At 37.5% G+C, this 27,937-nt stretch overlaps 1 protein-coding gene across 2 annotated transcripts; it reads right to left on the bottom strand.

Moving 5' to 3' along the window:
- Positions 1–392: 392 nt before the first annotated feature.
- Positions 393–26,177, bottom strand: p2ry6 (pyrimidinergic receptor P2Y6). Of its 2 annotated transcripts, XM_079825312.1 has the most exons (3): positions 26,061–26,177; positions 15,131–15,198; positions 393–4,016 (listed from the first exon to the last, which is right to left on the bottom strand). In XM_079825312.1, the coding sequence occupies exon 3, from the start codon at positions 3,998–4,000 to the stop codon at positions 3,026–3,028; it is 975 nt and encodes a 324-aa protein (XP_079681438.1). In that variant the 5' UTR covers positions 4,001–4,016; positions 15,131–15,198; positions 26,061–26,177; the 3' UTR covers positions 393–3,025. The 2 variants fall into 2 exon arrangements, with proteins under 2 accessions (XP_079681438.1, XP_079681439.1); XM_079825313.1 differs by lacking the exon at positions 15,131–15,198 and having other exon boundaries at positions 26,061–26,140.
- Between the last annotated feature and the right edge of the window lie 1,760 nt (positions 26,178–27,937).

A 27,937-nucleotide genomic window follows, 5' to 3' on the forward strand; every position in this document is an offset into this window, starting at 1 on the left:
ACAGCATTTATTTGAATAATATTGAATATATTATACATGTCTTAACTGTCAATTTAATTTAATTTAATGCATCCTTATTGAATTAAAGCAAAATAAAACCCCAAACTTTTTTTATCGTATTCGATTAATTGCGATGAATCGCATCCAAAATAAAAGTTTGTGTTTACATAATATGTGTGTGTGTACTCCTGTGTATATATATATATATATATATATATATAATCTATATATATTTATATAATTTATATTATATATAAATATTTAATATATAAATATATATATTTTAAATATATACATGCATGTGTGTGTGTGTGTGTGTGTGTGTGTGTGTGTGTATATATACATACAGTATATACATAATAATTATTTACAGTGCACACACATATACTATGTAAACACAAACTTTTATTTATTTATTAACACACATGTACAGTCCATAAAACAATATTATAATGCAAATATTACAAAAAAATATAAATAAAACTTCTTAATACGAGTAATGAAGGGGTGATTTCTTTTCCTTGCATTTTTAAACAAGCTGCCACTATGCAACGTTATTAAAAAATTAACAATTCAATTATTGCTAATCAGCAATTCAAATGACATCTTTCCTTATTTTCTATTGCCATCATAAATTGTTCATAAAATGCACCACCTTTTCACATGTAAGGAGAGATCAACTAATCTCGACTGGATCAGCCAAACTAGTCCTCTCATTCAGCTGCCATTCACATGGTTCAAACCCCTCAGATACGAGCTCATAGCTCTACTAATAATCTGCCAAGATCGGCACATGCTTTGGAGGGCTGTTCTCCAACTCAAAGCAAATAGTTTCAATCATCATAAATTATTTTTTGTAACACTGAATCAATCAAAAGGGTCACTTCCTTCAACCATTACATACCACTTTCACTGTAGAGGTACTAAATGCTTTGTAAGTTATAGATATCAATATTTTTGTTTTGTTTTCGACATCCACACAACCTACCAAGTGTATCTTAATGCAAGACAGCACAGGTAAATTGGTACAATCATTTTTTAACTAATATATCACCATCCTCTCCCAGGTGTATTTTGGATATCTCTATTTATCACTCTATAAATCAGAAAATACTGCCAACAGTCTGTTTTTAAGAACATGTTATACAAATCAGGCAAATGATATATGAACAAACTCCTCTGTAAAAAACTTCCTGTTGAGCTTTCCTGTAGCTCAAACAGTAGAGTGTGGCGCTAGCAAAGCCAAGGTCATGGGTTCGAACTGTCAAAGAACTGACAAAATGTAAAATGTGTACCTTGAATGCAATGTAAATTGCTTTGGATAAAAGCGTCTGCCAAATGCATCAATGTAAAACTTTGAGAATATAGATAGGAATGAAACTGTAAAGTTTGGTGTATGTAAAGCTGCTGAAGTTCTAGGGTGACCAGACGTCCCGGGACAAAAGAAACGTGTGTGTACATTTAACAAGGATCTTCAAAGAGAGTTTATCAAGTTATTATGTGCAGTAAATTGTGAGAACTCAGTTTGATTTTGCGCTGAATGACTCAACAGAAGCACTCTCTCAGACAGTGCGCGATTGCAAATTCAGTTCTCTTTGTGCCTGAATGAATGATCAAACACACACACACACAGTTATCAAAATGCCCATCGTGTGGAGTATCTCACGTAAATACAGTCAGTATGGTGTAAGAGAGCTCGGTGAAAGCCGCAAATTGAGATATGTGTCAGTATGCTATTAGAGCCAAGCATTCTGTCTTAAAGGGGCAGCAGCCTAAAATATCTGTCTGTGTCATTAAAGGCCCCCTGAAATCAAAATTTTGAAGTTTTTTGGCTTTTAGTATGACTATGTTTGCCTTAAGGTTAGGAATAAGCTGGTGTGTTCCGAAACAACGACAAAATTCGCACTTAGGAGATATAAGCGTTCAAAACTTACAGTCTCTCACTTCCGTTTAAAAGAATCACAGATTTGGATGACATCATCGCAGATTTCATCTTCTCATCACATCTTCTTTCCAATCAAATGCGCTCTAGAATCTGAAGCGTCCCGCCCCCTACATTATAAATAGACGCTGAAGCTGAGTCTGAAATCGGTCAGTTGTTCACACATTTACTAATTTCTACAGGGTGAAAGGCACATAGCGCACTATACATGCGATAGGAAACGATTCAGACAGTGTAAATAATATGCTTTCAGTTGAGGCGAATGAAGTCTGGTTTTACGTTAGTTTCACGTCGCAGCATGCACACACACACACACACGCCAACGGCTCTGGTCTAAAGTTAGACTAGAGACACGAGAGCGCAGCGCGGATCATATGCGCGAGTCGGCGCAGAAAACAAAACATATCAAACCCATTTAAATTCTGCACAGAGTGCTGTATTTCAAAGTGACATGGAGGAGATTATGATGATAAACGGTTAGAGATTAGGAGGAAACTGTGGCTTTACCAAACAGAAAGGCTCTAGTCAAACTGTGGTATTAATGAAACGCTATTGGCTGTTTAAAAAAAGGGGAGGAGCTGCTAATAGCTGGAGCCGTTTCTGGGGAAATTACCTCAACACATTGAATAATGCTGCGCGTTTCAAGGCACTTCAGTGGGCCTTTAATGTTAATCAAACAAAAAAAATTGTATATATGTAAATAAGCGTACTGTACCTGAAAAACGGTATAGTTTTATAGAGAAACCTCTCTACTGTTTTTGTCCTATTCTTTGTTCTTTTTTATAGAAAAATATAAATAACTAGAAATAATAATAAATATAGAAATAACTAAAATAACTATCTATCTGTATCACAAAATAAAATTTCCCAAGGGTATGGCAGAGCGGGTGGGTTCGTCCCATATTCCACCATGAGAAATCTGGTCACCCTAAGCTGAAGTGGAGGTTTCTGATTCAGTGCATGAGAATTGAAATCTACAGATGCAAATAGATAAAGTGTAATAAAATGAACACTTAACCTAAAATACTGCAGTGACTGTAGTGTCTTGCCTTAATATACAGTAATACAGTAAGACAGTTCCAGTCAGATTTTGAGATTTTCTTTCAGTGAGGTGATTTTAAGCAGCAGGCTTCTGGTGCTGCGTCTGTACTGCGGCTGGGTGAAGTAGAACAGAATGGGGTCCAGAACACTGTTCATACTGGCAAAGGGTCTCGTGCATTTGTACACCACAGACAGCAGGTTCCTCAGTTCGCAGGGGGCCGAGGGAAGGATCCTCACCAGCAGGTAGAGTGTCTTTGTCATGTGGAATGGCAAAAAGCTGATGGCGAACACCAGCATTACAATGATGATCATCCTGATGGCTTTATTCTTCTTCTCCACGGCCGAGGTTTCTCTGGCTTCCCCGGGCTGACAGAGAACCCGCGCCATTTTGCAGTACAGCACCACGATCACCAGAAAGGGCGCGACGAAGCCCACGCAGGTCAAGGTGATGCCGTACGGGAAGTATTGTGGTGCACGATCGGGAACGCTCAGGTCGTAGCACACCGTGCGGTTTCGCTGCGTGCCGGTGGCGGCAAACTCAAACGTGGGAGCGCAGAGCACAACGACGGCCACCCAAACGCCAGCGCAGACCAACCAGGCCAGCTTGCGTCCGCCCTGTTTAGGCCACAGCGTCAGCGGATGGCAGATGCCCATGTAGCGCTGGAAGCTAATGCAGGTGAGGAAGAAGATGCTTCCGTGCAGGTTGCTGTAGAACTGAAAGCGAACCAGACGGCAGGTGAAGTCGCCGAACGGCCAGTAGTCCTTGCTGGCGTAGTTATATATGAGAAGAGGAAGGGAACAGACGTACAGAAAGTCCGCCACTGCTAGATTTAGCATGTAGATCTTGGTCCGCGTCAGTGTGCGCCGCGAGCCCCATATCCGCAGGATGATGGTGAAATTGAGCGGCAGTCCGAAGATGAAAACCAGGCTGTAGACGGACGGGAGGAGATAGCGCTTGAAATCCTCCTTGTAGGTGCAGGAAGGCAAAGTGGAGGTGGAATGGTTAAGATATTCCATCTTAATGCCTCACATTCTAAAAAACAAAACAGAAATGTTTAAGAGTCAGTGTAGTAATACATAAACAAATGCATGGATAATACATGGATTTGTACTTTTTCCTGAAGAAAACGTGAATGGTGCTTGACTGCACACCAGGGTTATTATACGGTTATTAATGTGTCTTCTGTGTGCTTTTCAGTGCATTGCTAGGTGGTTGGTGCTTGGTTTTGGGTATATTTTATTTTATTGAAAATAACCGTTGTATTATAGACTGGGTAAACCCAGCCTGATCTGTCGCCGATTTGATTTTGCCCTGCAACTCAGTCTGGAAACCCATTCATTTCTACTGCTTCTGTTACACTTTTGCAGGAACCAATCACAGACTGGCTTATCCACCTGGCGCCCTATTGGCGGGTTTAATACGATGATGGATAGAGAAGCGATGGGTCGTTGCCTGTTGATCACGCCTCTTGTGGTCTGATTGCTTGAAGGACTATCCAGTTGCGTACAGAGTCATTTAATTTATGCTCATTTATCACGCCTCTTGTGCAGTAGAAAATACATAGCAGACTCCCCAGACCAATGTTCAATCTTAAATTTAGCTTGGTCTGGTGATAGCCAGACAAGTTGTATTACACAGCTCTCTGGGATACTTCATTCTGTTTTGGCCAAGAATGCTAGAGTCCTCTTGGTGTTTTTTGTTTTTGCGGGTTTTAGTTGTATATGAGACCACTTAATGAAACTTGCCACATGCTTATTTATTTGGTGAATGGACGTGCGATAAGCGGGATAATGTACAGTCTAGGGCTGAACGATACATTGAATTTTCATCGTCATCTCGATATGAACTCGCGCGATGAACATATCGCAACAGACAGCTGCACGTCAACTAAGCAGGGAGCACCTGCGGTTGTCGGCATAAATAATACTTTTTTTTTGTATGTGAAGCTGTTTTACGTGAATATTATGACACCAGTGAAGCACAAAGTTTTATTTACAAAGTAAATAATAGGTTCGCAGTTAAATGTTACATCCCAGCCATGGAAACATATGGATTCATGCCGATCGAGAGAGGCTTTATGTGGTGAGCCAAATTTAAGTTTGCTTGCGTTTTGCTATCTGGTCACACGATTTTCCACTAATTTAACAATAGGCTTACTCCATTTTATTCTACTGGACATGGAATCTCTTATGGGGATTAAACATTTCTTACTTGTTTGATTCATTTAGGAGTAGGCTATATTCGCATCATTTACTGTGGTAAAGTAGAAAACGGAGTAGGACAGATACATTTTACTTCAAACTTTACTTTATTTAACACAGTTTGTGCTGCTATTAGACTTGGTCAAGATTTTGTGTATAGTGCATTTCAGACACGCCGGAGATTTTTAGTTTCGTTTTCTCTCACAGCGCATAATCTAACAAAGCCTAAATTCTTGACCCTGCGCCTGCGGAAGATAATTTCGTTCTTCACAGTTTTGGAACATCAGGAGAAAACATGAAGATATTATAGTAGGGTAGGAAGGGGGGGGGTTCACCTGCACCCGAAAGGTATATTTTTTTAACCTAGTTTTTTGTAATCTTTAAGGTGTCTAGAAAATGAATTTTGATGTTCCCCGCGCAAATTATTGTCCCATATGTGATTTTTTTTGTATCATCTTTTGTGTCCGTGCTTGATTTTTTTGGGTGTGAAAAATGAAAACTTTAAATCTACATAGAATCTGAACAATACATCCTACAGACACAATCCACCCCATTTTCTTTTCATCTTTCATGAGGAATTGATAGATATGAGGATTGTCATGATTAGATGATGTATAGTGCATAAATACTCAAATAAACAACAAAAAATGTTAAAAAAAAATGGTGAAATTGGATCACTGGATCTCCTCCCCTATGGACCCTATTGATATATGTTTTCTAACCTTTGTATTTTTACAGTCTGTAATATGTCTAATAAGCAAATGTTGATGATCCCCACCTGAAATATTGTCACATGTATGTCTTTTCTTGCTATAATGGTTGCCACCCTGGATTTCCAAAAAAGCAAAAAAGAAAATTTACAGAATGTCTTAACTGTACATTATGTAAAGACAAATGTCTTTTTCAAACATCTTCCCACCTTCTCTACTAACAGCCAACGTTGATGACAATCTGGGAAACGGAAAATGATTGATGATAATCTGGGAAATTCAAACTGATGCATGCTAATCATCCTCAAAAAAGAGAAGGGAGCTATCGATGGTGAGTCTAAAAAATATACTCCTCTACCAAGTTTGAAGCTGCGTTGAAGACATAAGGGAAAAAGAAAGTCAACACTGTTATACTATGATAGGTAATTGGCTAGTTGGTGATCATTGCTAATCATGCCGAAGTCAAAGTCTAAGTCAAAGAAACACAAGGAAGAAAATGATAGTGAGTCTGAAGAGTTCAATCCTGCTACAAAGAAATCCAAGAGAGATGATGGTGTCAAATCAAAATTTTATTTGACATGTACATGGCTTTGAGCATGCAGATTTCACACCATTTAGTAAAATTAAAGGGTCTGCTACTGACAAGCTGGCTCTGCTACACAGCATTCGTGATAGACGTCACCAAGAAGCTCTTGATTCGCCGTTTCTCATGGATGATTTCACTAATCTCATTCCAGAGAGTCTTGTAGGTGCCAATTTAGAAACAACTGGCTATCATCGAGCCTGCTACCAAAAGCTTGCAAAGAACCAGGGACGCTTACAGAAAAGACCTACTATGACATCTCAGCAAGCTTCAACATCACGCTCACCACGTAAATGTGGGTCATCCTCAGCTAAGCTGTTCCCCCCAGAGTGTATCTTCTGTGGAAAGCTGGAAGTGAAAGTATTGGGAAAGACCAAACAATGTATCAAGTTCCCAGTATATAAGGATAAAGACGGAGCATTGAAGGAGCCTACATGGAAACAGATTACGCCTCAAGCCTTTGAACTTGAACTTCACCATCTACATCGCATGGTGCAAGGTGAGGACCTTTTTGCGAGAGAAGCAAATTACCATCAGTCATGTTGCAAGTCATTCAACCTGAAATATGCAAAGCATATCACATCCAGAGGTAAAGCCCTTGCTACCAACCCTGTCAGTGAAACAGAGCAGACTACCATGGCTGCTGCACATCAGATGTCATTTAATGCTGTACTTGATGTCATTCAAGATCAAGAGATAAGACAGAACAAGATTGTGCGGCTTGCATCACTGCGGCTTGTCTACACCCAAGAGTTGGAGAGAAATGGCTTCCCCAATCCCAAATACAAAAGTGAGAAACTGAAGAGAAAACTTGAGAAGCACGAGGGATTGGTATTTCTATGGTCACACACCAGATTTGAAGGGTTGTATCACCCACAGCTTGATATTCAGTGCTAGCTTATCCATCTCAGATGCAGTGAGAAATGCATATAAGATGGGGAGCATGGACAAGTATGAAGATGTGTCCCTTCTTCTTCGTGGTACAATCAAGAAGACATACAGAGAGTCAAATTCTTCTAATCTCATGAGGTTCCTGACCCGCATGATTTCAGGTGATGCTGACTTGGAGAAGAGTGAGAAGACAATACACCTTGTGCTGTCTATAAGTCAGGTATGACAACTCTCCATTTTGCCTTTAAATATTGCATATGTTTTATTTTGTGTACACTATAGTTGCTTGAACACTTCAATGTTAATTGCTATATTATTTCTTTACATCTGCCGTGCTGTGACAAAGGGAGAGTGGAAGTTGCCTAAGCATTTCCTCCTCTGTACCACTATACGTCACCTTTATTGCAGTAAACTACTGACTACTATTCTCAGTAGGCTAGGTCACTGTGAAACTTACGACTTTGGCTTGGAACTTGAGACCGCTGTAACCAAGGCCCTCAATGAGGTTTCCATCTCTCTCGGTCCACAAATTATTACTGGTGAGGGAAACTATTTGTTTCATCTCGAGTGGGACAATCTGAACAAAATAACGACTAACATTCATGGCTAAAATGTGGTGAACTGGACCGGTGGGATCCTGATACAGGAGGTGAAACCTGGATTTGATGCACCCAACTCTCTGGAAATTCAACGGATGCTCCCACTCTACGAGTGGAACAAGACACGCTCTTTTAAGGTAGACATTCCTGAGACCCTAAACACCGTCCATATCTATAGCCGAGTCAACTCCATATCTATAGCCGAGTCGGCTCCAATTTTCCTGAGGGAGCAGTTTTCACTACACCCACAACAAATGGTAAATGGACTGCATTTATATAACTCTTTTAACAGACCCCTGGCCATCCAAAGCACTTTACATCTTGCCTTACATCTTGCCTTACATTCACCCATTCATACTCAAACTTCATCCAAGAGTATTGTGTCTGGCTACTTGTCCAAATGGTGGGAAGCAGTGAATCAAAGCAACTTGTTGCAGGATTTGCTGGCTTTGTATCAGCCATTGGTTACAAGCCCCCTCAAAGATCTACCATCAACTACTTCAGCCCAATCAACCAACCTTTTACAGAGTCATAAAGGAGTTGCTAATACAGTCTGAGGAGGCCACCATGGAGGTGGGTCAGGAGTACGTCCTCAACACCTTTGACCTCGGTGGTTGCATGAAGGCCCTGCCTCTCATTTGGAAATTTCCAGATGATTATGAAAAGCATGTGGTCACCCCAGGACCCTTCCACACTGGGATAAACTACATGGGCATGGTGACAGCCCACAAATGCAAGGGCTCAGGCTAAGCTGAAATCCTCATCGAGTCAGAACTTGTCAATAGTGGCTGTATCGAAGGTGTCCTGAATGGGAAGGCATATGCAAAAGCACTGTTCTGTCTCAAAACAGTCAGTGAAGCCATGGAAAAATCTGTGAACAACGTGCGCAGCATCATGCTGAAAAAAATGATTGGAGAGGATGAGACGCTTACCACCAGATCCAAGGTGGATCTGTCCCGGCTCTCGCCCTGCAGAGACAACCTGGTCCCACACATCAACCGTGTCAACCACCGTCTGGCCATCTACAAGAGAGCAGCCACACCGATATTCTGGTGTCCCAAGCCCCATGATCCTGGCCAAGGCTGGGAAAAGACTGAAGAGGGTACCCTGGAACCAGTGTGGTCTTGTGGACCTATCCTCCCCACTTCACCCACTGACTTGCTGGAGGAAACAGTCAAGGAGATTGATGGAGATGGTGAAGAAGACAAGGAGCAAGAGATCGATTATGGAGACCTGCTGTATGATGAATAGACATCATTGCCCTTGACCTTTGATTAGAATCACTTTTTTCTATTTCAGTTTATTCTAATGGGGATTTGTTATACCCTATACACATATTTGACTATATGAGTGGTTTTCTGTTTTGTTTCAATAAATATAATATCAATATAACGGTTTGAATTGTATCTCCTTATTATGGGAGATGTTCATTTGGACCAACATGTGACAATATTTCAGGTGGGGATCATCAACATTCGCTTCTTAGACATCTTAAAGACTGTAAAAATACAAAAGTTAGAAAACATATATCAATAGGGTCCATGGGGGAGGAGATCCAGTGATCCAATCTCACAGATTTTTTTTATTTTTTTGCATTTATTTGAGTTTTAATGCACCATACATCATCTAATCATGACAATCCTCATATCTATCAATTCCTCATGCAAAGACAAAGAGAAAATGGGGTGGGTTGTGTCTGTAGGATGTATTGTTCAGATTCTATGTAGATTTAAAGTTTTCATTTTTCACAGCCGAAAATCAAGCACGGACACAAAAGATGGTACAAAAAAATCACATATGGGACAATAATTTGCTTGGGGAACATTAAAATTCGTTTTCTAGACACCTTAAAGATTACAAAAAACTAGGTTAAAAAAATATACCTTTCGGGTGCAGGTGAACCCCCCCTTCCTACCAGACTATTAGAAAAGATGCTTCTTTCCTGCTCGTGTCATCCCTTTCAGCGCAAAGGCATATGACGCACGTCTATGGGGAAATATAAAAAAAAAAATTCTTTAACTAATATTTAACTTATATTATTTATATTTCGATTATTTACAGATATTTATTTAAATGTTTTACAGGCTGTAGTAGGCTATGTTGTTTCACTGATGGAAGTAGGCCTAATAAAATAAACACGCATGTTTGAGCCTTATATTTTTTATTTTCAAAATGTAGGCTATTTAATTGAGATATATATACTTATATATACACCTCAATCTCAATTAAATAGCCTACATTTTGAAAATAAAAAATATAAACGAATAATATATTTAAAGGATATATAACGAATATATATATATAATATAGGCTAAAAATATATATAGGCCTAGGCGTGCGTGCGTGTGTATTCGCCACCGCGCCACTGCACAGTTGCACTGCCGTGTTATATTTCGTTCTCCCTTCTCTTTTTTTCTTTAATATGAAATGCTGTTTGAATTTCCAAGATAGAAACGCTTTCTTGCCCTGGCTCTGTTGTCCTGGCTCCATCTCTACCTCTAGCTCCCGCTGCTCCTCTCCGACTCCATTGCATTGTGACTGATCACGCAAACCGTGCATTTTTCCGTTTTCATATTGGGGCGTTCTGAGAAATGCATTGAGTTGCCTTAATTTATTTAGAGAGTAAATAAACTCATGAAACAGAGAAGTATCGTTAATGTTATCCATTGATTTCAACATGAACTCCGTACACTCCGTTACTCCGTTACTGTGGAACACTGAACACGACCTATTAAAGCACTAAGACATGGGAACAGTATAGCTATATTCACATTTGAATATTTATCGCAAGTCATATCGTCATCGCAATATTAAACAATGTTATCGAACATCGCAGCTTTTCCTCATATCGTGCAGCCCTAGTACAGTCTGCAAATAATAGTCTTAACTTTTAACATTATCAAATATATTATATTATACTAATTATATTATAATGTCTAATAATGCTTTTTCATAGCTCTGGAGGTCGAGTTCTCATTGAGTATGAACTTTAATTGTCTCGGTATGTGTCTCCTAAAATTTCAGTTCGGTGTAATTAAAATAGACACAAATGAAACAATCATTTGATGTTGAATTCATTGTTCATATTGAAATCTCTGAATCTTGGCACAGTTTGAGGTATTGCTTATATCGCTTCTGAAATTATAGGAGACATTACTGAAGTCTTTCTCAGGAGGGTATAGGGTAGAGTATACACTGACACCAGCAGAGCACTAAAGAGTATGATGTAATGAAAGGGGACAATGATGTAACACTAAGTAGGGGAGAGCGGGGCACAACCTAACGCTTTTTGACTTTCTCAGTTTGTGTAAATCCACTTGGGGTTCAGAGTTTTCCCATATTAATTTCACACGTGTCTAGTACAATTATGTGGTTTTGTTTCATTAATACAGTGTATACTTTTATCTTGATTTACCCCGAAAAAATGGAAGTAAAATGTGACAACACAGGCCCCATTGATAGGTGGGGTTCATTGTAACATGTGAGGGGCACATTGTAACATGACCTAATGACAGCTTAAAATGTTATCTGATATAATCAAAAAAATATCCAAGACAAACTAAAATATTTTGTCAATAAAATACAATTATTAACTTTTTTAAATAAAATAATGGCATTTTTTAATCATTAAAAATATACACATTTTTGAGGTTGACAACAAAATCATAGCTAAATACAGCTATACAGCATAGTTAAAAACATAATAATAATTAATAACTTCTGAACATTGACTCAGTCATTATTAACCCTTTTCTCATGGTTTCTCAATAGAATTCATAAAATGTATAGAATATAATAGCGTAGTTCAAATAGGGGCACATTGTAAGGCAGTGTTACAATGCACCTCACCTGCACAACTGGGATTTAAAGGTCCCATGGCATGGCATTTTTCTATTATTTTATAATGTTTCCTGAGGTGTACTTATATTGTTAGTATGATTTTTACATCATAAAATGTCATAATTTTGAAATAAAAGGCATTTTTTCTAGACTGCTGTTTGCCCTGTGGCTGAATGCCCTGTTTCAAGAGGCGTGTCTGTTGTGAGAGTTCAGTAAAAACGCCCACTGTTGTGATTGGCTGACATCTTTGCATTTTAAATGAGCGGAGGGGGCGTGGTTTAACGAGGTCTACGAGGCACGAGCAGGCACGAGCTGCTGCCAGAGAGACGGATGGACCTGAGTTCACTTCACATCACTTCACATTAGTCTATTTTTAGGCGGAGGGACTGTCACTCATGTCAGAAAGTTAGTAACTTTAGTAAATTATGGATCAGCGCTGACTGGAGACGCGAACCGTTTAGAACGATTCAGTCCGATTTGGTGAACTGATTCAGTTCACTAAAAAGAACCGATTCAAAAGAATGATTCGTTCGCGAACCGGACATCAGGGAGACGGAGCGATTGCTAACAAAGTTATTTATAGTAGCTACTGAGTTATGAGAGCGCTGTCAGTCAGCGCGAGTTTATTGTGTTTGTATCTGAGAGTTCTGAATAAACACGAGTCCCAGTCACACCGAGTCCGTCTTCATCATTATTACCAACTTTGTAACACATGCAAAGTACCATTACAGCTGTCGAGATGAACGAGTTACGAGTAAGTGTTGAAAATAGCATTATTTTTAGATATTTTCCTATCATATGAAAGGCGTCAGTGACGCGCATTGAGTACACAGCGCAAACAAAGACACAACAGCAGTAATCGAATGTAATCCAGTTTATTGTGGGGAAAGCTGGCTAGCCTAGCCGGATACGCTCACGCTTACCCTCCTTCTGCTTAATCTCGCGCCGCGTTTGGTGCCTCCGCTGTGGGCCAGATGCAGTACTGGGGGTCGGGGATGTTGAAGGCCGACCGGCCAGTGCAGACCGAGCTTCGGCGTGTGTGAAGTTTATCTCTAAAGATGTTACTCTGCTGATGTTGAGCAGAAACGACTGTATGCACATTTTAGAACAGATAGACGCGACGAGGACGTACAAAAACACTGACTCACAATATAGAAAACACCGTTCTGTCGGGAGAGAGAGAAGCCGCTGAGTGTGCACGAATAATAAATAATTAGCTACACATAAGAAATCACTGATCACAGATCAGAAGGAACTGAAAAAACACTTCTGTTTTCATTTGTACATCCAAACATTGAGAAACTGCCATCGTTCACTCGTTCACAAGCAATGATCTCTCGAGCGTTTGCATGGGCGTGCCAGATTCTCTGGGCGGAGGAAAGGGAGGTAACCGTTCCTGCTTGGACGTCAAACCAGGAGACTTCAGGATTGGCTCGTCTGGCCTGTCATTTTCTCAAAGGCAGAGAAAGACAGCCAGAACTCGGGTTTACACCGATCAACATTTCTATCCACTTGGGGACAATATTCACGCTAGGGGAACTCATATTAATGTTGAAAAACCTCATAAAATGAAAATTTCATGCCATGGGACCTTTAAACCGCGGCTCATGTTATTAATGCTGGTTAGATCAGCATTAAAGAACTATCTCAACTGTTAAATAACAGATATAAGATTAAAATAATATCAGATTTGTCTTACTTTAAATAAACACAAAAAACAGAGATGAAAAATAAACTTAAGTAAGAAATTTAAGTTTGCTATGGTTAAATATATGTTCAGTGATACATTTTGTTTTTCAGTGACAATTTTTTTTCTCTAAATAATGTTGATATGGCAAAATACACTAAGTTTCGTCATCCTGGCACGTGTGGAAAGTGTTAAACCATGCGTGTTACAACTAAACCCGCGTTAGGTTGTGCCCCACTCTTCCCTATCACCAGCTAGAAAAACATATGTGGCCCATTCACAGATATGTTGCTACAACTATTAAACTAAAAGATAGCTACAGAGCAAATACAGATGTCAGACCACCGAATAATAGGCCTGTTACATAAAACTAAATGGAAAATTGCCTTAGGCTAACATATTCAAAAATTTGATTCCATATCCATGAATAAAAAACACATTTTAGACCATCAGACATAATAGGTCTTAGTTACACAGTTTCAGCAGTTTTACCATAAATACAGATAAATACCACCACCAAAAGTAGTCTAATTTATTATGTCTGCTTTACTATAAAACACACGGCTGCTTCATGCATAATTTTATGGTAATTTAGAACAGCCTGAACTGCAACCGGTGACAAACAATAACAATACAGTGAAATAATCAACTAACTAGCCCTCTAAACATGAACTAAATATTTATTCATGCCTACTCAGCTTCATTCTACGTGGCGTGGGATGTTCGTGTGTCAAATGTGCCAATTAAAATGTAACTTTGTGAACTTAACTAGAATGTTGCTATAGTTTCCTAATATTAATGCTAGAAAGCCTATAGACTTGCCATTTGTGATAAAAAAAAAGAAGTCTAATTTCATTATTAAAATCTATTTTCACATTAATCTTGACAGAGGGGGCAGGATAGTCCGGGTGAGGGGGTCCAGATTCTGTGTGTGAATGCAAAACTCATTTATATAGTCCAAATATAGTAAGTAAAAATCAAATTAGAGTGAAAATATAGCTTGTTCAAACCCAATTAGAGTAAAAGCGTTCAATAATGTTGCAGGATTCACGCAGGCCGTAAGGGAACTAACTGTGTTTGTTAGACTCTCAGGAGCCACTAGGCAAGTTCATGAATCATATTGCCGAGTAAAAGCACTTGTGCTGTCAACACTGCTATATTTTACTCTATATTCTCTATAGTTGGATAACACTGAATGTTAAGACACAACTCAGATGGCATATACATACAAACATGACTGGATTTACAGACAACATTTTCCCATATGACTTGCCTAGTTGTAAATTCACATGAGAACATTAGAATTATATTCATACTTGATGTCACTAATAAAAATGCAATATGCAGTTCATAAAATTTAGGGCAGGAAAGCATCACTTGACCAGCAGAGAAGTGTGTTTAACAGGAGAAAGATGTGAGAACAGGTGTTGGGATGTGGAGGGCATCATATAAATGCCTGGGTTTAAAATTCTGGGGCTGTATTCAAAGCTGCTCAGAGTAAAATTTCAGTCTTTAAGTGTAGAAATTCTAAGAATGGTGTCATTTTGCTCTTATTCCTACAATAAGTGTGATTCATAAAAGTACAGGACTAGATCTCAGCTCCTAAATGACTTTGTGCTGGAGAGGTATCCTTACCTAGTTAGTAGCATGATGACTGTGATATGTTCAAACCCACTCTTCAACATGGAAAAATTGTTTTAGATCTGCAAAATAGTGGAGTTTGGTGAAATCCATTGATGTCTTAATTAATTGCTTTAAATTAATGTATTTAAACATTATTGTGAATATAGTGTATAACATTAGTCGGGTTGCATGTGTAATCACAGGGTGACAACTACTTATCTTATTAATTAAATCTAAATGTGAAAACAATTAAAAAATCAGTGATGAAGATAATCAACAACAAATTTATATTAATATTCAGAGTTCATAAAATCGTGCTCCCTCTAAATGACGTGATGATGAATCACATTTAGCTTTGGACTCAATTAAGGATTTTAAGGACTTTCAAGCAATTCACACAACTTTTTCAGCACTTTAACTCAAAAGTCTAAACATTATCCAATTTAAATGTTATTTTAAATGTGATGACCAAAAAAATATATATTTTTTTTATTTTTTCAAATTTGCAAGTTTCAGGATGTAGGAAAACTAACACTTGATGAAATGGAAACAACACTCTAAAAAATGCAATTGGGTTGTTTGAACCCATCGGTTGGGTTAAATGTTTGCTTAAAATAACCCAATTGCTGGGTTAAAACAACCCAATCACTGAGTGAATTTTATTTAAAAAAGATACATTACCACTATAACCAGAAGATGACAGCAGAGGAGCACTTATTTGCTAATGATCCATTTCCACTCCCTAGTTTTTTTTCCCCACACGTTTTGCTTTTAAATTAATTTTTTAGAGATTATCAAATCACTATTATAACATTAAAAGTTTTTGTCATTTTTTGTCTATATTTGTCACTTTTTGTACTGAAGTGTGAAGCATATTTGTAGGAAAGGTCAAAACTTTTTTTCACAGGCAGCGGGTAAAGCGCTTTATTTATAATCACTGAAGCTGTCACTTTAGCGCAAACTCATTGAGTGTGATAACTCCCATTTTAATCAATTAATCGGACTAAACTTCACAATTAATCTTTTTTTTTTTTTTTTACATTGTGTCTGCTCTGTTTGTTATAATGAGAGGATTTGTGCACATGTAAAACTTAGTAAACTGCACTAAAGAAACTCATTCAGCATTTTGAGCGATATTGAGTGGATTCTCAAATATAAATATATAAATAAATAAATATAAATATTCTCACTACAGAGGCAACACCTCTGATTGGTCATTCTTTTCAACAGAAATTTCTGTGATTGGCTACAATTGGCTAACACACAATACACACGTTCAAAGCTCAAACCCGGTGCGCAACGTTTTGCTACGGTTTCCGGTTGAACGTCATGTTTCCTGGAAACGGTGTGTAATGATGTGCAACAGGTTTGAGATGCGTTTTTTCCATAGACTGTAAAAAAATATGGACGTAGTGTCCGTGACGTCACCCATAGGATTCTGATGAGCCGTTCTGAAGCGCAAAGTAGGGACGCGCCATCTTGGCAGCGCGTAATCGCGCGTCACTCCCGGATAACAGAAAATGGGCAAAAAGGCGGGATGTGGGCGGAGCTTAAGTGACGCGATGACTAACAGACAGCAGATAAATGGATATCCACCTGTCACTCGAAATGGCCACGCCCTTAATTATGCAGAATTTAAGGCTTTATATAATGTAAACGAATGAGTTATAAAAAAATTCACCCCCCTCACAGTTGTCATGAAGGGCAAAATGAGCCGTATAGGCCAAAAGCACAATTTGTACCAGGCTGTAAACATGTTTTATTCTGCTCTAAAGTTGGCCATTTTAACATGGGGCTCAATGAGATTCTGCTCCCTTCTGGATCTGGTCCCTAGTGGCCAGTCGATGAACTGCAGTTTGAGGCACTTCCGTATTGGCTTCAAGAGAAACTGCGGGAGGTTGCCGCTTGGTTTTTTCTCGTTTGGTGGGTGTGTCAAATATGTCAGTCCAATCAACAGCAACATGTATATAAACCACGCGGTATTAAAGAGACAGCTCGCACAATGGGTCCAAGTAAAGATGTTTACAAATGTGTCCGCTCAGCTCAGTATACACAACAATTGAAGGTATTAGAAGACATGATTGTCATAAGAGTTTTATATTTATATATATATATATATATATATATATATATATATATATATATATATATATATATATATATATATATATATATATAATCAACATGATGTATTTATTTATTTATATATTTAGCTTCATTGCAAGGTAAGTTTATTTATATACCAAATTTCATATATGGTAATTGCTTGACATAAAGTGAGAAAGAAAATACAAGCTATTAAAAAAGTAAGAACTAGAAATAAAATTATTTAAATTAGAATTGATTACCAGGAGATAAAAAAGTTAAATAAATGGGATTGGGATGTTGTCATTTATTCTGGACGGCAAGGTAGGCCTATTACACGTATTTATATCTATATATATATTTAGGTAGGTACAAGTATTTATATCGATTTTATCAGGCTCCGAAAATTCCTCAAAAAGAACACAAAGAATGGCCTTCTCGGCTGCCATAGTTACAACTCTTGCCTCAACAGAACAGGGTGTTCAACGCAGCACTGTTTCCGTTTAAAAAACGTTTTGCAACGTTTTGTCGGGGCTGAACGCAGCCCTGTTGAACTCATGTGACACAAATATAACAACCAGATCGCTTTTATTCACTTGCTTTTCTCTTTTATTAAACAATTACAAATTATATGCTACCAGTAGCCTAGTAATATACCTCTGTTAATTCTGCAATACAAATATTACTTTTTATTTAGCCAAATATGGCAGTCAACATACCCAACTGATGCCCCTGGGTGTGTGATCTATCTAAAAAAAAAAGTGTTTTGGGGTTTTATGACCCTTTTAAGGGGTCATGAACTGAGAAATCAAATTTTCCGTTTGATATATAAGAGGTCATTATGCTATAAGAATATCCTGTAAGTTTCAGAACTGAAAACTTCCTTGTTAATCCAAAAACAGCTTTTATTGAAACTAAGAAATTTACATTCTTCTTTGAGACGAATACAATCGGAGGAGTTCTATAAAAAATGTCCTGGCTCTTCCAAGCTTTATAATGGCAGCGAATGGCTGTTTCTGTTTTGAAGTCCATAAAAGTGCATCTATCCATAATAAAAGTAATCCACACAGCTCCAGGGGGTTAATAAGGTGGACAATAAAGTCGAATGAATGAATGAATGAATGAATGAATGAATGAATGAATGAATGAATGAATGAATGAATGAATGAATGAATAAAGGCCCCCTGAAGCCAAGCGATGCATTTGAGTAAGAAAAATATCCATATTTAAAACTTTACAAACTGTAGCTTCACGAGAGACTGGCGTTCCAGTGTATGACGTGGGACGTTCTGGTAAGAATATACTAGTTCTTGCGAGAACCAAGCTTCTGTGTTCGTCACCAGAACTTAACAGCGCAAGTTTACCAATGACTCAGTTCTGGCCAGAACTCCCGATATAATCAGCTAATCTCTTTAATCTCGTTTGCACTGTTAATTATGATGAAAGCATTCATTAGTGTTCAGAAATCGAGTTGCAATGACGAGATCACTGCATTCATGCGCTCAACATGTCTGTGATCGGCTACAATGCTCATCATTGCAACCTTTCATGCCACGATCTGAATATAATGCCACAGATCTAAATATAATGCTATAATCAGTGTTGGGGAAAGTTACTTTGAAAAGTAATGCATTACAATATTGCGTTACTCCCTTAAAAAGTAACTAATTGAGTTACTTAGTTACTTTTTAGGAAAAGTAATGCGTTACGTTACTTTTGCGTTACTTTTTCTCACCTGGGCTGGGCTTGCTTTTTTGTTTTGTTTTTTAATAGCAAAAAAAGTCCTTTTTTGTGCAAATGTAAAGACCTCTTCATACCAAAATTGAAATAATAGGCCTCAGGCTGAGGTATAAATGTGCTGCCATTCTGGATAATGGAAGAATAGGACGCAGGAGAAAAACGTTTTACCAATAAAAACAAAAAATCTAGTAATTTTTGCTCATGGCTTAACTGAATCATCAAAGGTCAGCAGCATGACATTGGTCAATAAAGGTAGATTAAATGCATAAAAATATTTGTTTTATTTAACATTTATATATTTGAGGTTTGAGTACTCTGATTTTGCATTTGACTGATTTTATTCATTTTGAGGAGTACTGAATCTTTATTGTGCAAGTGAGATGAGTAAATGCTCACATTTAGTCTAGAACTACAATAACCATCATGTTTACACAAAACGCCTCTCCACTTATTTTTCACAACATGGGGGCAGGAGAGCTGTCAGTCAAATAAATGTGAAAAAGTAACTCAGATATTTTGTTGTAAATTTGAAAAGTAATGCGTTACTTTACTAGTTACTTGAAAAAGTAATATTATTACGTAACTCAAGTTACTTGTAATGCGTTACCCCCAACACTGGCTATAATCAACACTTTTCAGTTAACCTTGAGAGTAAAAGTGTCCTAAAAGTTTTCGAGAGAGTTCCACTGAAGTAATATGAAGTAATACTCATTTCAAATGCCAAGATTTTAGCCAATTAACAGTGGGCGTTTACATTGAGGTCTCACAGCAGACAGGCCCCTTAAAATCAGAGGGGTAAAATCAGGGTAGGAAAAATGCCTTTTATTTCGAAATTATGACAATTTGTGATGTAAAAATCATACTATTTTTATACATACTACATATTATAAGTGCACCCCAGGGAACAATAAAACAATGCAGTTCATGACCCCTTTAAGAATCTGTCCAAGACTTTGTTGAAATTTTGACTCATAAGTCAAAACTTAAGACTATTCTTACGAGCATTTCTGAGAAGTTTTATGCAAATGGCCCCTGAATCCTTAGTAAATAAATGCAAGTGAAACTATTCTCACATACTTCTATAGATAATATACATAATAATCTATTTCTGATAATCTATTATATCTATTAATACATACAAAATGTAAACTCTTGAACCATTCATGAAGCAATTTCTTGGTCACACTGTTTAATCGAAGTGTGTTAATGGAAAAGGAGTTACATTAAACCATAACAATATATAATATACATATTCTGCAAATTAGGTTTTTGTACTGATTCACCACAGTACATGTTCTACACTTGCCCATAATCTTAATCCCAGACTAAAATGCATGTTTCATGCTGTTTTAGCTGAAAGCAATTTGGGTAACACTTTATTTTGATGGTCCCTTTTGAACATTCAGTTGACTATAAGTAATTTTGCAACTACATGTCAACTAACTCTCATTAGAGTATTAGTAGACTGTCTGCTTAATATCTGCTAACTCTTTGTTGTGATGGTCCTCCAACAGACATTCTACTGACTAGAAGTAACTTTGCAACTACATGTCAATTTATTCTAACCCTAACCCTACCAGTCTACTTACACTCTAATGAGAGTTGGTAGACATGTATCTGCAAAGTTACTTATAGTCAAGAGAATGTGTTAAAGGGACCATCAAAATAAAGTGAAACCGCAATTTGCACTGGCGTATCTTAAATAAAGTCAGTGCCATTGTTTTGTCTCGAGATGCACCCCAAGAATGTTTTTTTTTCTTCTAATGTACGTTTATTAAAAGTTACTTACATTTCCTAATTGAGCTAAGGCCTAATCCTGGCTTAATCTAAACCCTGTCTGTGAAACCAGGCCATAATGTACCAAAATGTCCATCAAATGTCAAATAAAGCCTACTATATTCTCAGAAACAGCTTAAATGAGCCCTCATTTAGACCCAATGAGCATAAACAGATGAAGTGTGTAATTTCTGTGCAGAATAGCAACGCTGCTGGTTGTCCCTGTCCTGATAATATTTCTGATAATCTTTTATATCTATTAATACATACTAACTGTAAACTCTTGAACCATTCATGAAGCAATGTCTTGGTCACACTGTTGTGTTAATGGAAAATGTAGTTCACATTGTGTTACATTAAACCATAAAAAAAAATCATTGCACATTTACAATGAGTCCTGCTGCTCATGTGGCACATGATTTATAAAGAAACAGGAAAAGAAAGAGTTCACATTCCTCTTTTACTCCTTTCATTTCCCATTTTGAGTGAGTCGATTCATATTCAAATGAAGTGCCCTATCAAGGAAAGCAAACAATTTACTAGAGCGGTGGCCACAAAGACTCCTCAAAGTCTCTGTTTACGTTTTGTGAGCTTTAATGTCCAGATCATAATTTTATATTTTATTTAAAGATAAACTTGTCCATGTCTATTAAACAAATGCTGAAAAGCCATTCACGGAAGTTTCTGAAACTACTGAAATCAATGTTGAAATTTTGTACAACTTTTATTTGGTCCTATCAAAGTTCTCTCATCCGATTCAACTCTAAATCAAAACAAAAATATAAATATAAGAAATTAATAGAGAAAATATAAATCTGAATCCTTGGTACATAAATGTTATAACAAATGCACAAAAAAAATCTATTAATATCATGATGTTACAATTCAATTGATTACACATTTTAATTGAATTAGATGCTATGTCAATTTAATAATTAAATTCATTGTTAAATTAATTATTATCAATATGTCCTGAGAAAAGTCCCCAAATGAAGGCAGATAAAAGCAGTGAAAAGAGAAGTGACTTTAGTCAAATATATTATATTATAGTTTTATTTTAACATCCAACAAGTGTATCGCTGGCATACAGCATTCGAATTTGTCAATCTGTCTAATGTAGTGTTATATTTCGTCTTATATTTCATCTTCACTATTTTTTAACTGTAGGTCTATGTAGTACGTACATACACATGCAAAACAGAAACTTTCAAAAAATCTCGCTGCCTTCATTGATTTCCAATTCATGCACATTCGAGTAAAAGCTTTAATTTCTGGTAATACCAACAATGGACATTACTGCAGATAATGGAATCAGTAAATGTGAGCTTATTGCATAATACCTTGTTTTTACAAGCTGATCTATGATTAGTGAAAGAATAGTTGCAGTGGACACAAAAGACTTTTCCTAATCATTAGTTCTTCTCTTTCATCACTGAGTCTGACGTTATTTTGAAGAAGTGTTGTGCAACAAACATGAGACATTCTGTTTCACAAGAACATCTCTTTGTTTAAGTCGGCGCGTGTGTGTGTGTCTGCCCAGTAGCAACACCTGCAAGGTATTTAGCAGATGCCTTTAATCTAGAGATCTTTGCAATATGGTGATTGCAAAGATAGTCCTTCTTGAGTAACCGTTGCTAAAGTGCCTGTCTGAATCCCAAATCGCCCCCTAAACCCTCATTCACTATTTCCTACGTTAGTCCACTAATATAGTTTACTTGAAGGAGTGAATGAAAACGAGTGCGCGAAGTCGGACAGCCATTGAGTGTACATCGGCTCTACACTCGTTATTGCGGTGCAATGTGGGATAGATAGAATGAGTGCACTCAATAACGTCCACTATTGTTTCGGACACCACTACAAATGGCTGTCCCCTCAAATAATGCCCTATTTGAGGGTATAGGGGGCGATTTCGGATTCAGCCCCTGATTTCCCTGAATTCTAATCTTTAGTCTAGACCTGCACCCCAGGTCATCTTACTGATCCAGGTCTTATTCATTCATCTCATAGAATGGCAGATGGAATGAAAGCAGCATTGCTGGATTTGTCTGGACAGGTTGAGGAACACTAATCTATGAAGAAAACTGGCCTTGGGTGAGATTGAGCTCAAACACTGAGTTCTGGAAAGGAGGAATGTTTCAAATAAATTCACATGGATTTTATGTCATGTTTTTTATTCAACACAATTTTAGTTTAAGATTTGTATTTATTACAATATTATATATTATATTTATGTTATATATTATATTAATATTGTATAGGTTTTGTATCCTATTGTGTTCATTTTATCCATGTCCAAAACACTAAAACACAAAATTAAATAATAAATAAAACAAATAAATACTGCAGTTTCTTCAAAAATGAGTCCAATAATAATCAGACCTTCTTATTAGGAAAATGTGAGTGGTGCCATTGTGTTGCGGATGGTTACTATGCTATGTGGTTGCCAGGGTGTTGCTATGCGGTTGCCAGGGTGTTGCCATAGTATTGCTATGCAATTGCTATATGGTGTTGCCATGCGGCTGTCAGAGTGTTCTAGGTGGTTGATAGGCTGTCGCTATACAATTGCCAGGGTGTTGTGAGTGTAGCCAGAGATTTGCTATGCATTTTCTGGAGTAGTGTAGGTAGTTGCCAGGGTGTTGCTATCCAGTTACCAGAGTGTTGGCATGGGTGTTTCTATGTGATTGCCAGAGGTGTTGTGGGTTGTTGCAGGGTGCTGCCAGAGTATTCTATGTGGTTGCTAGGATGTTGTGAGTGGTATGCGGCTGCTAGAGTGTTCTAGGTGGTTGCTTGGGTGTCTTGCAGTTGCCAGGGTGTTGCTGTAGTGTTGCTATGCAATTGCTAGGATGTTGTGGGTGGTTCCAGGGAATTGCTATGCTGCTGTCAGATTCTGCTCTAGGTGGTTTATGGGGTGTCGCTATACAGTTGCCAGAGTGTTGCTATGCAGCTTCTGCAGTAGTGTGGGTAGTTGCCAGGGTGTTGCTATGCAGTTTCCAGAGTGTTCTAGGTGGTTGCTAGGGTGTTGTTATGTGATTGCCAGAGGTGTTGTAGGTTATTGCAGGGCAGTGCTCTAAGTGGTTGCTAGGGTGTTGCTATGCAGCTGCCAGAGTGTTCTATGTGCTTGCCAGGGGGTTGCCAGGTTGTTTCTTATTGATATAAAGTTACGGACACACTTAACAACTAGCTAAAATGTTCTAAGACTGAACTCAACACAAATAAAGATTGTTTCCATTGATTGGAGAGCAGATTTTTAGCAAAAAAAATAAGTGTTTACATATAAGTGTAATAAAGGGTGTCTGGGAAAGCGCCATTATGCTACTGTGTCCCAGAGTCATTTGAGTCAATGGTCAAAAATAGACAGTAATTCCAAGAATGCAGCTGGAGTTTGACGTAATTATGGTAGATTGTGATATGAATCTTAACTGCTTTAAGGTAACAATGTTGACTGAGACGGTGCAGCCTCAAGAAGCGGAATGGGAGGGAGTGGTGGTTATGGCTGTGTTAAGCAAACACAGATAGCTGTCAGCTGTCTGGTGGCTTGATCCATGTACTCCACAAGTGAGAGACCCCAATCAGGACACATTTGTGTTGCGAGCACTGTATATGATGTTCTGTTTAACTGTAAGTGCATGTATTCTTGTGACACTTATGCAAATATCTCCAGGGGCACTAACAGAACGTTTGAGAACCAGAGAGCAGCAACCTGAGACCGGAAGAGTCTTAATTTAGCCTAGCTGTTACTTCATCACAAGCTCTTACGCAAACTTCTGAAAGATTTATGACTGACAGTATTAAAGAAAGAGAGCAGTTTAGTTTTATTTTCATGTTCAAGGCATTTACGCTTTTCCAAACACCCTCTTCCACACCTTCTCTTCTCGGAAACTTGTCACAAAGCTTTCTTTAGAAGTAGACTTGCTATAAAAACAAAACAGCCGTTGCAATGAAAAATGGAAAAATATCCTGTCAGGTCTTGAAATTATATTTGATCCATTCATTTTGCAATTCCTTGCACTGACAATAACTACAAATCATCTCAAACACTGTGGACCCTAGTTATACAACATAAACATAGTGACATAGTGTCAAATTGTGGTCATTAGAATGGAAGCAGTTCACCTTGCACAAGCATTTATCATAGTCAGGTGCAAAAATAGCACCGGGTTTGCTTCCAAGCAACATTACGTGGTGACATTTCCCCACAGCAAAACTGCAACAAACAAATAACAGTGGAACACTTCTGACAAGGTAGAAGTGGGACATTGTTCTCTGTTATCTTTTCCTATGCTTGTGTTTTCTCTCTGTTGAGGACAAGCTGTCCTTTGCACCACTGGCTGTCATGAATTTAAGTCAAAGTATATATATATATAAGGAGGCTATTGAATATTCTAGTCTGGATCAAGAATCTCTTGCAATGTTTTCTTTTGTACACACGATTCTACCCACACCATGATGTTATTTCGCCTATTGAGACATCAGTGTCTCTCCATGCAAATAAAAGATACACAGAAGCCATTCACTGAAGCATCACTAACCTAATGGAATCCACACAGCAAACAATGACTTACAGTGGAATTCTGCATCATACTTCCACAGAGCTGTTTATACAGATGTAAATATCAAAATAAAATCGGAATCATACTTTTCACATGCAGAGATATGAATTACAACACAGCATTAGCATTAGGGTACTAACTGGACATACAATTGCAACAGATGGTGTGGAGCTGAAACTGTGAACCAATCAATCCATAAAATAAGTATTTTACTAAATCAATCCATAAATAAATGGATTTCACAGCTAACAGGTTTTTTATTTATTTATTTTTTTACCTATTAAACCTAAATTTGACCTATTAAACCTATATACAGTATGACCAAAAAAAGGCATTTTAGGCTTTTTTTCAGGGCTTACTTTTTTATATGGAACAAATACATTTTTCATTTAACATGTAAAATCCGAATTATGAATATACAAACTGAATAGGTAACAGGGGTAGGTATTTAAAAAAAATTGGTATTGTAATTAAAAACGGTATCTTTTATGCTCAAGTTATAGATTTATTTGTGGCCATACAGGGGCAGTTCTATACCAATTTTAACACCAGGACAGGCAAAAAAGAAGAAGAAAAAAAGAAACAAGAATATAGCCTACTGTATATCTATAAAACCAAAACCTGGATTAGGAATTAGCATTCATTATGCATGCATAAGTAGCAATAATCACCATGCATGCCCAAAATAAGTAGCTGATGCATGTAATCAAAATGCTCATTTCATGCCACTGGATCACAATATCGTAAAGTAAACGAAGTATAAAAGTGTTTCAATTGCTTCCTAAACTTACCTTTAGACCCACTCTTTAGTTATTTCCCTCTTGATCACCAGTAAATAAAAAGTCTGTATTCGAAGTAAAAGTGATTCTCCTCAGACAGACGAAGAAAAGAGAAGAGGCGAATTATTCTGCACTGCTCTCTTCTTCTTTTTGGATTTGCGCGTCATCGACACCATGCACGCAGTAACATGCCCCTCTCATTAATATTAATTACGTAACGTTACGTCCATCCCAGTAGTCTTATATGATTGGCTGAAAGAGGTTGACAAACGCTACATAGGTAATGAATTCATTCATTAGGCTCGTTTGAGATGCGCCTGAAATGTAGGCGAAAGTAGGCGGCTGCAGTGGGGGGAGGAGAGAAAAAAGTGCAGCCAAGATGGACAGTTCTCTTATCAGACACCTTAAAGGAGATCAAAGGCTGATTATATCGCAGGATTCTCACTCATTCGCTGTTGCTAATAAACCGGGTGTATGATTTAAGTTATTCATTCATTCGTGCTAGTCACAACTGCTCTCTATCATTTTTATTTTTATTTTCTGTAAATGCTTTTGCGTTGGTAATTTTGTTTGTAAACACCCAATAAAATGTGACCCCACGGGTGTATTTGTGGCAAATTAGCCAAAAATACATTTTATGGGTCAAAATGATTGATTTTTCTTTTATGCCAAAAATCATTAGGATATTAAAATCATGTTCCATGAACATGTTTTATACATTTCCTACCGGGAATATATCAAAAATGTATTATTATTAGTAATATGTGTTGCTAAGTACTTAATTTGGACAACTTTAAAGGCGATTTTCTCAATATTTCGATTTTTTTGCTCCCTCAGATTCCAGATTTTCAAATAGTTGTATCTCGGCCAAATATTGTCATATCCTAACAAACCATTCATCAATGGTAAGCTTATTATTCAGCCTTCAGATGATGTATAAATCTGAATTTCAAAAAATATACCCTTATGACTGATTTCGTGGTCCACACTCAAAAAAAAAAGGTTCTATATGGCACCAAAAATGGTTTCTTGGCTCGTAATCATAGGGGAACCTTTTTAAGTGCTATATAGCACCAATTTTGGTGCTTCAGTGGTTCTTCAGCGGTTCTTCAGAGGTTCTTCACTGGTTCTTTGACAAAGGTTCTATATAGCACCGCTAAATAAGGTATAGCAACAAAAGTGGTTCCTCTATGATTACGAGGAAGAACCATTTTTGGTGTCATATAGAACCTTTTTTTTTAGAGTGCAGGGTCACAAATACTTTAAAATCTGAAAATGGAATTTGAACGAATTTCTATAAATGTTTGTATGTGTGTACACTATATGGCTATGACACAGGCTTAATCTCACAGAAAGCTGGGGGAACAAGCATAGACATTTTATAGGCTATAGCTCAAATTGCGCCTAAATTAAAATGGCTGCTATATGCCATGTAGCCTAGGCTATTTAGTGAGCATAAGCAACCGTTGATACCAACAAACTATCAGGCAACGAATTATTCTTTTGTAGATGATTTTGCCCTGCAGGCAGTTGGCTTCTGTTTATTCCCAAAAAAGTTTTAACTGCTGTTTCACAGCTGTTCTGCAGCTGACTAATTTTTACATTTTAAATTTATGTGATCCATGGAAACATGTTTTTTCTCGTTTGTAAAGGCAAACAACAAGTTAAGGCATAACCCCAGGCATGACGATACTTGGGTGAAATCTGATACTTAGAATGCTCAGAGATGTCCTTAAACCAACACTAGATTCGTTTAATTACACTAAACTAATATGTCTTACGCCATAACAAGTGTAGGATAAATAGCCCTCTTACCACCTTTATATTTGATTTTTTAAAAATTAAAACAAGTGGAGAATTTCTTTTCACACAAATTATGTTCCGCCAAA

This window comes from Gobio gobio, assembly GCF_949357685.1.
Source record: "Gobio gobio genome assembly, chromosome: 9".
NCBI classification, from domain to species: Eukaryota; Metazoa; Chordata; class Actinopteri; order Cypriniformes; family Gobionidae; genus Gobio; species Gobio gobio.

Coding starts and splice junctions, on each gene's coding strand:
- p2ry6 (XM_079825312.1), bottom strand. CDS start 4,000: ATGGAATATCTTAACCATTCCACCTCCACTTTGCCTTCCTGCACCTAC.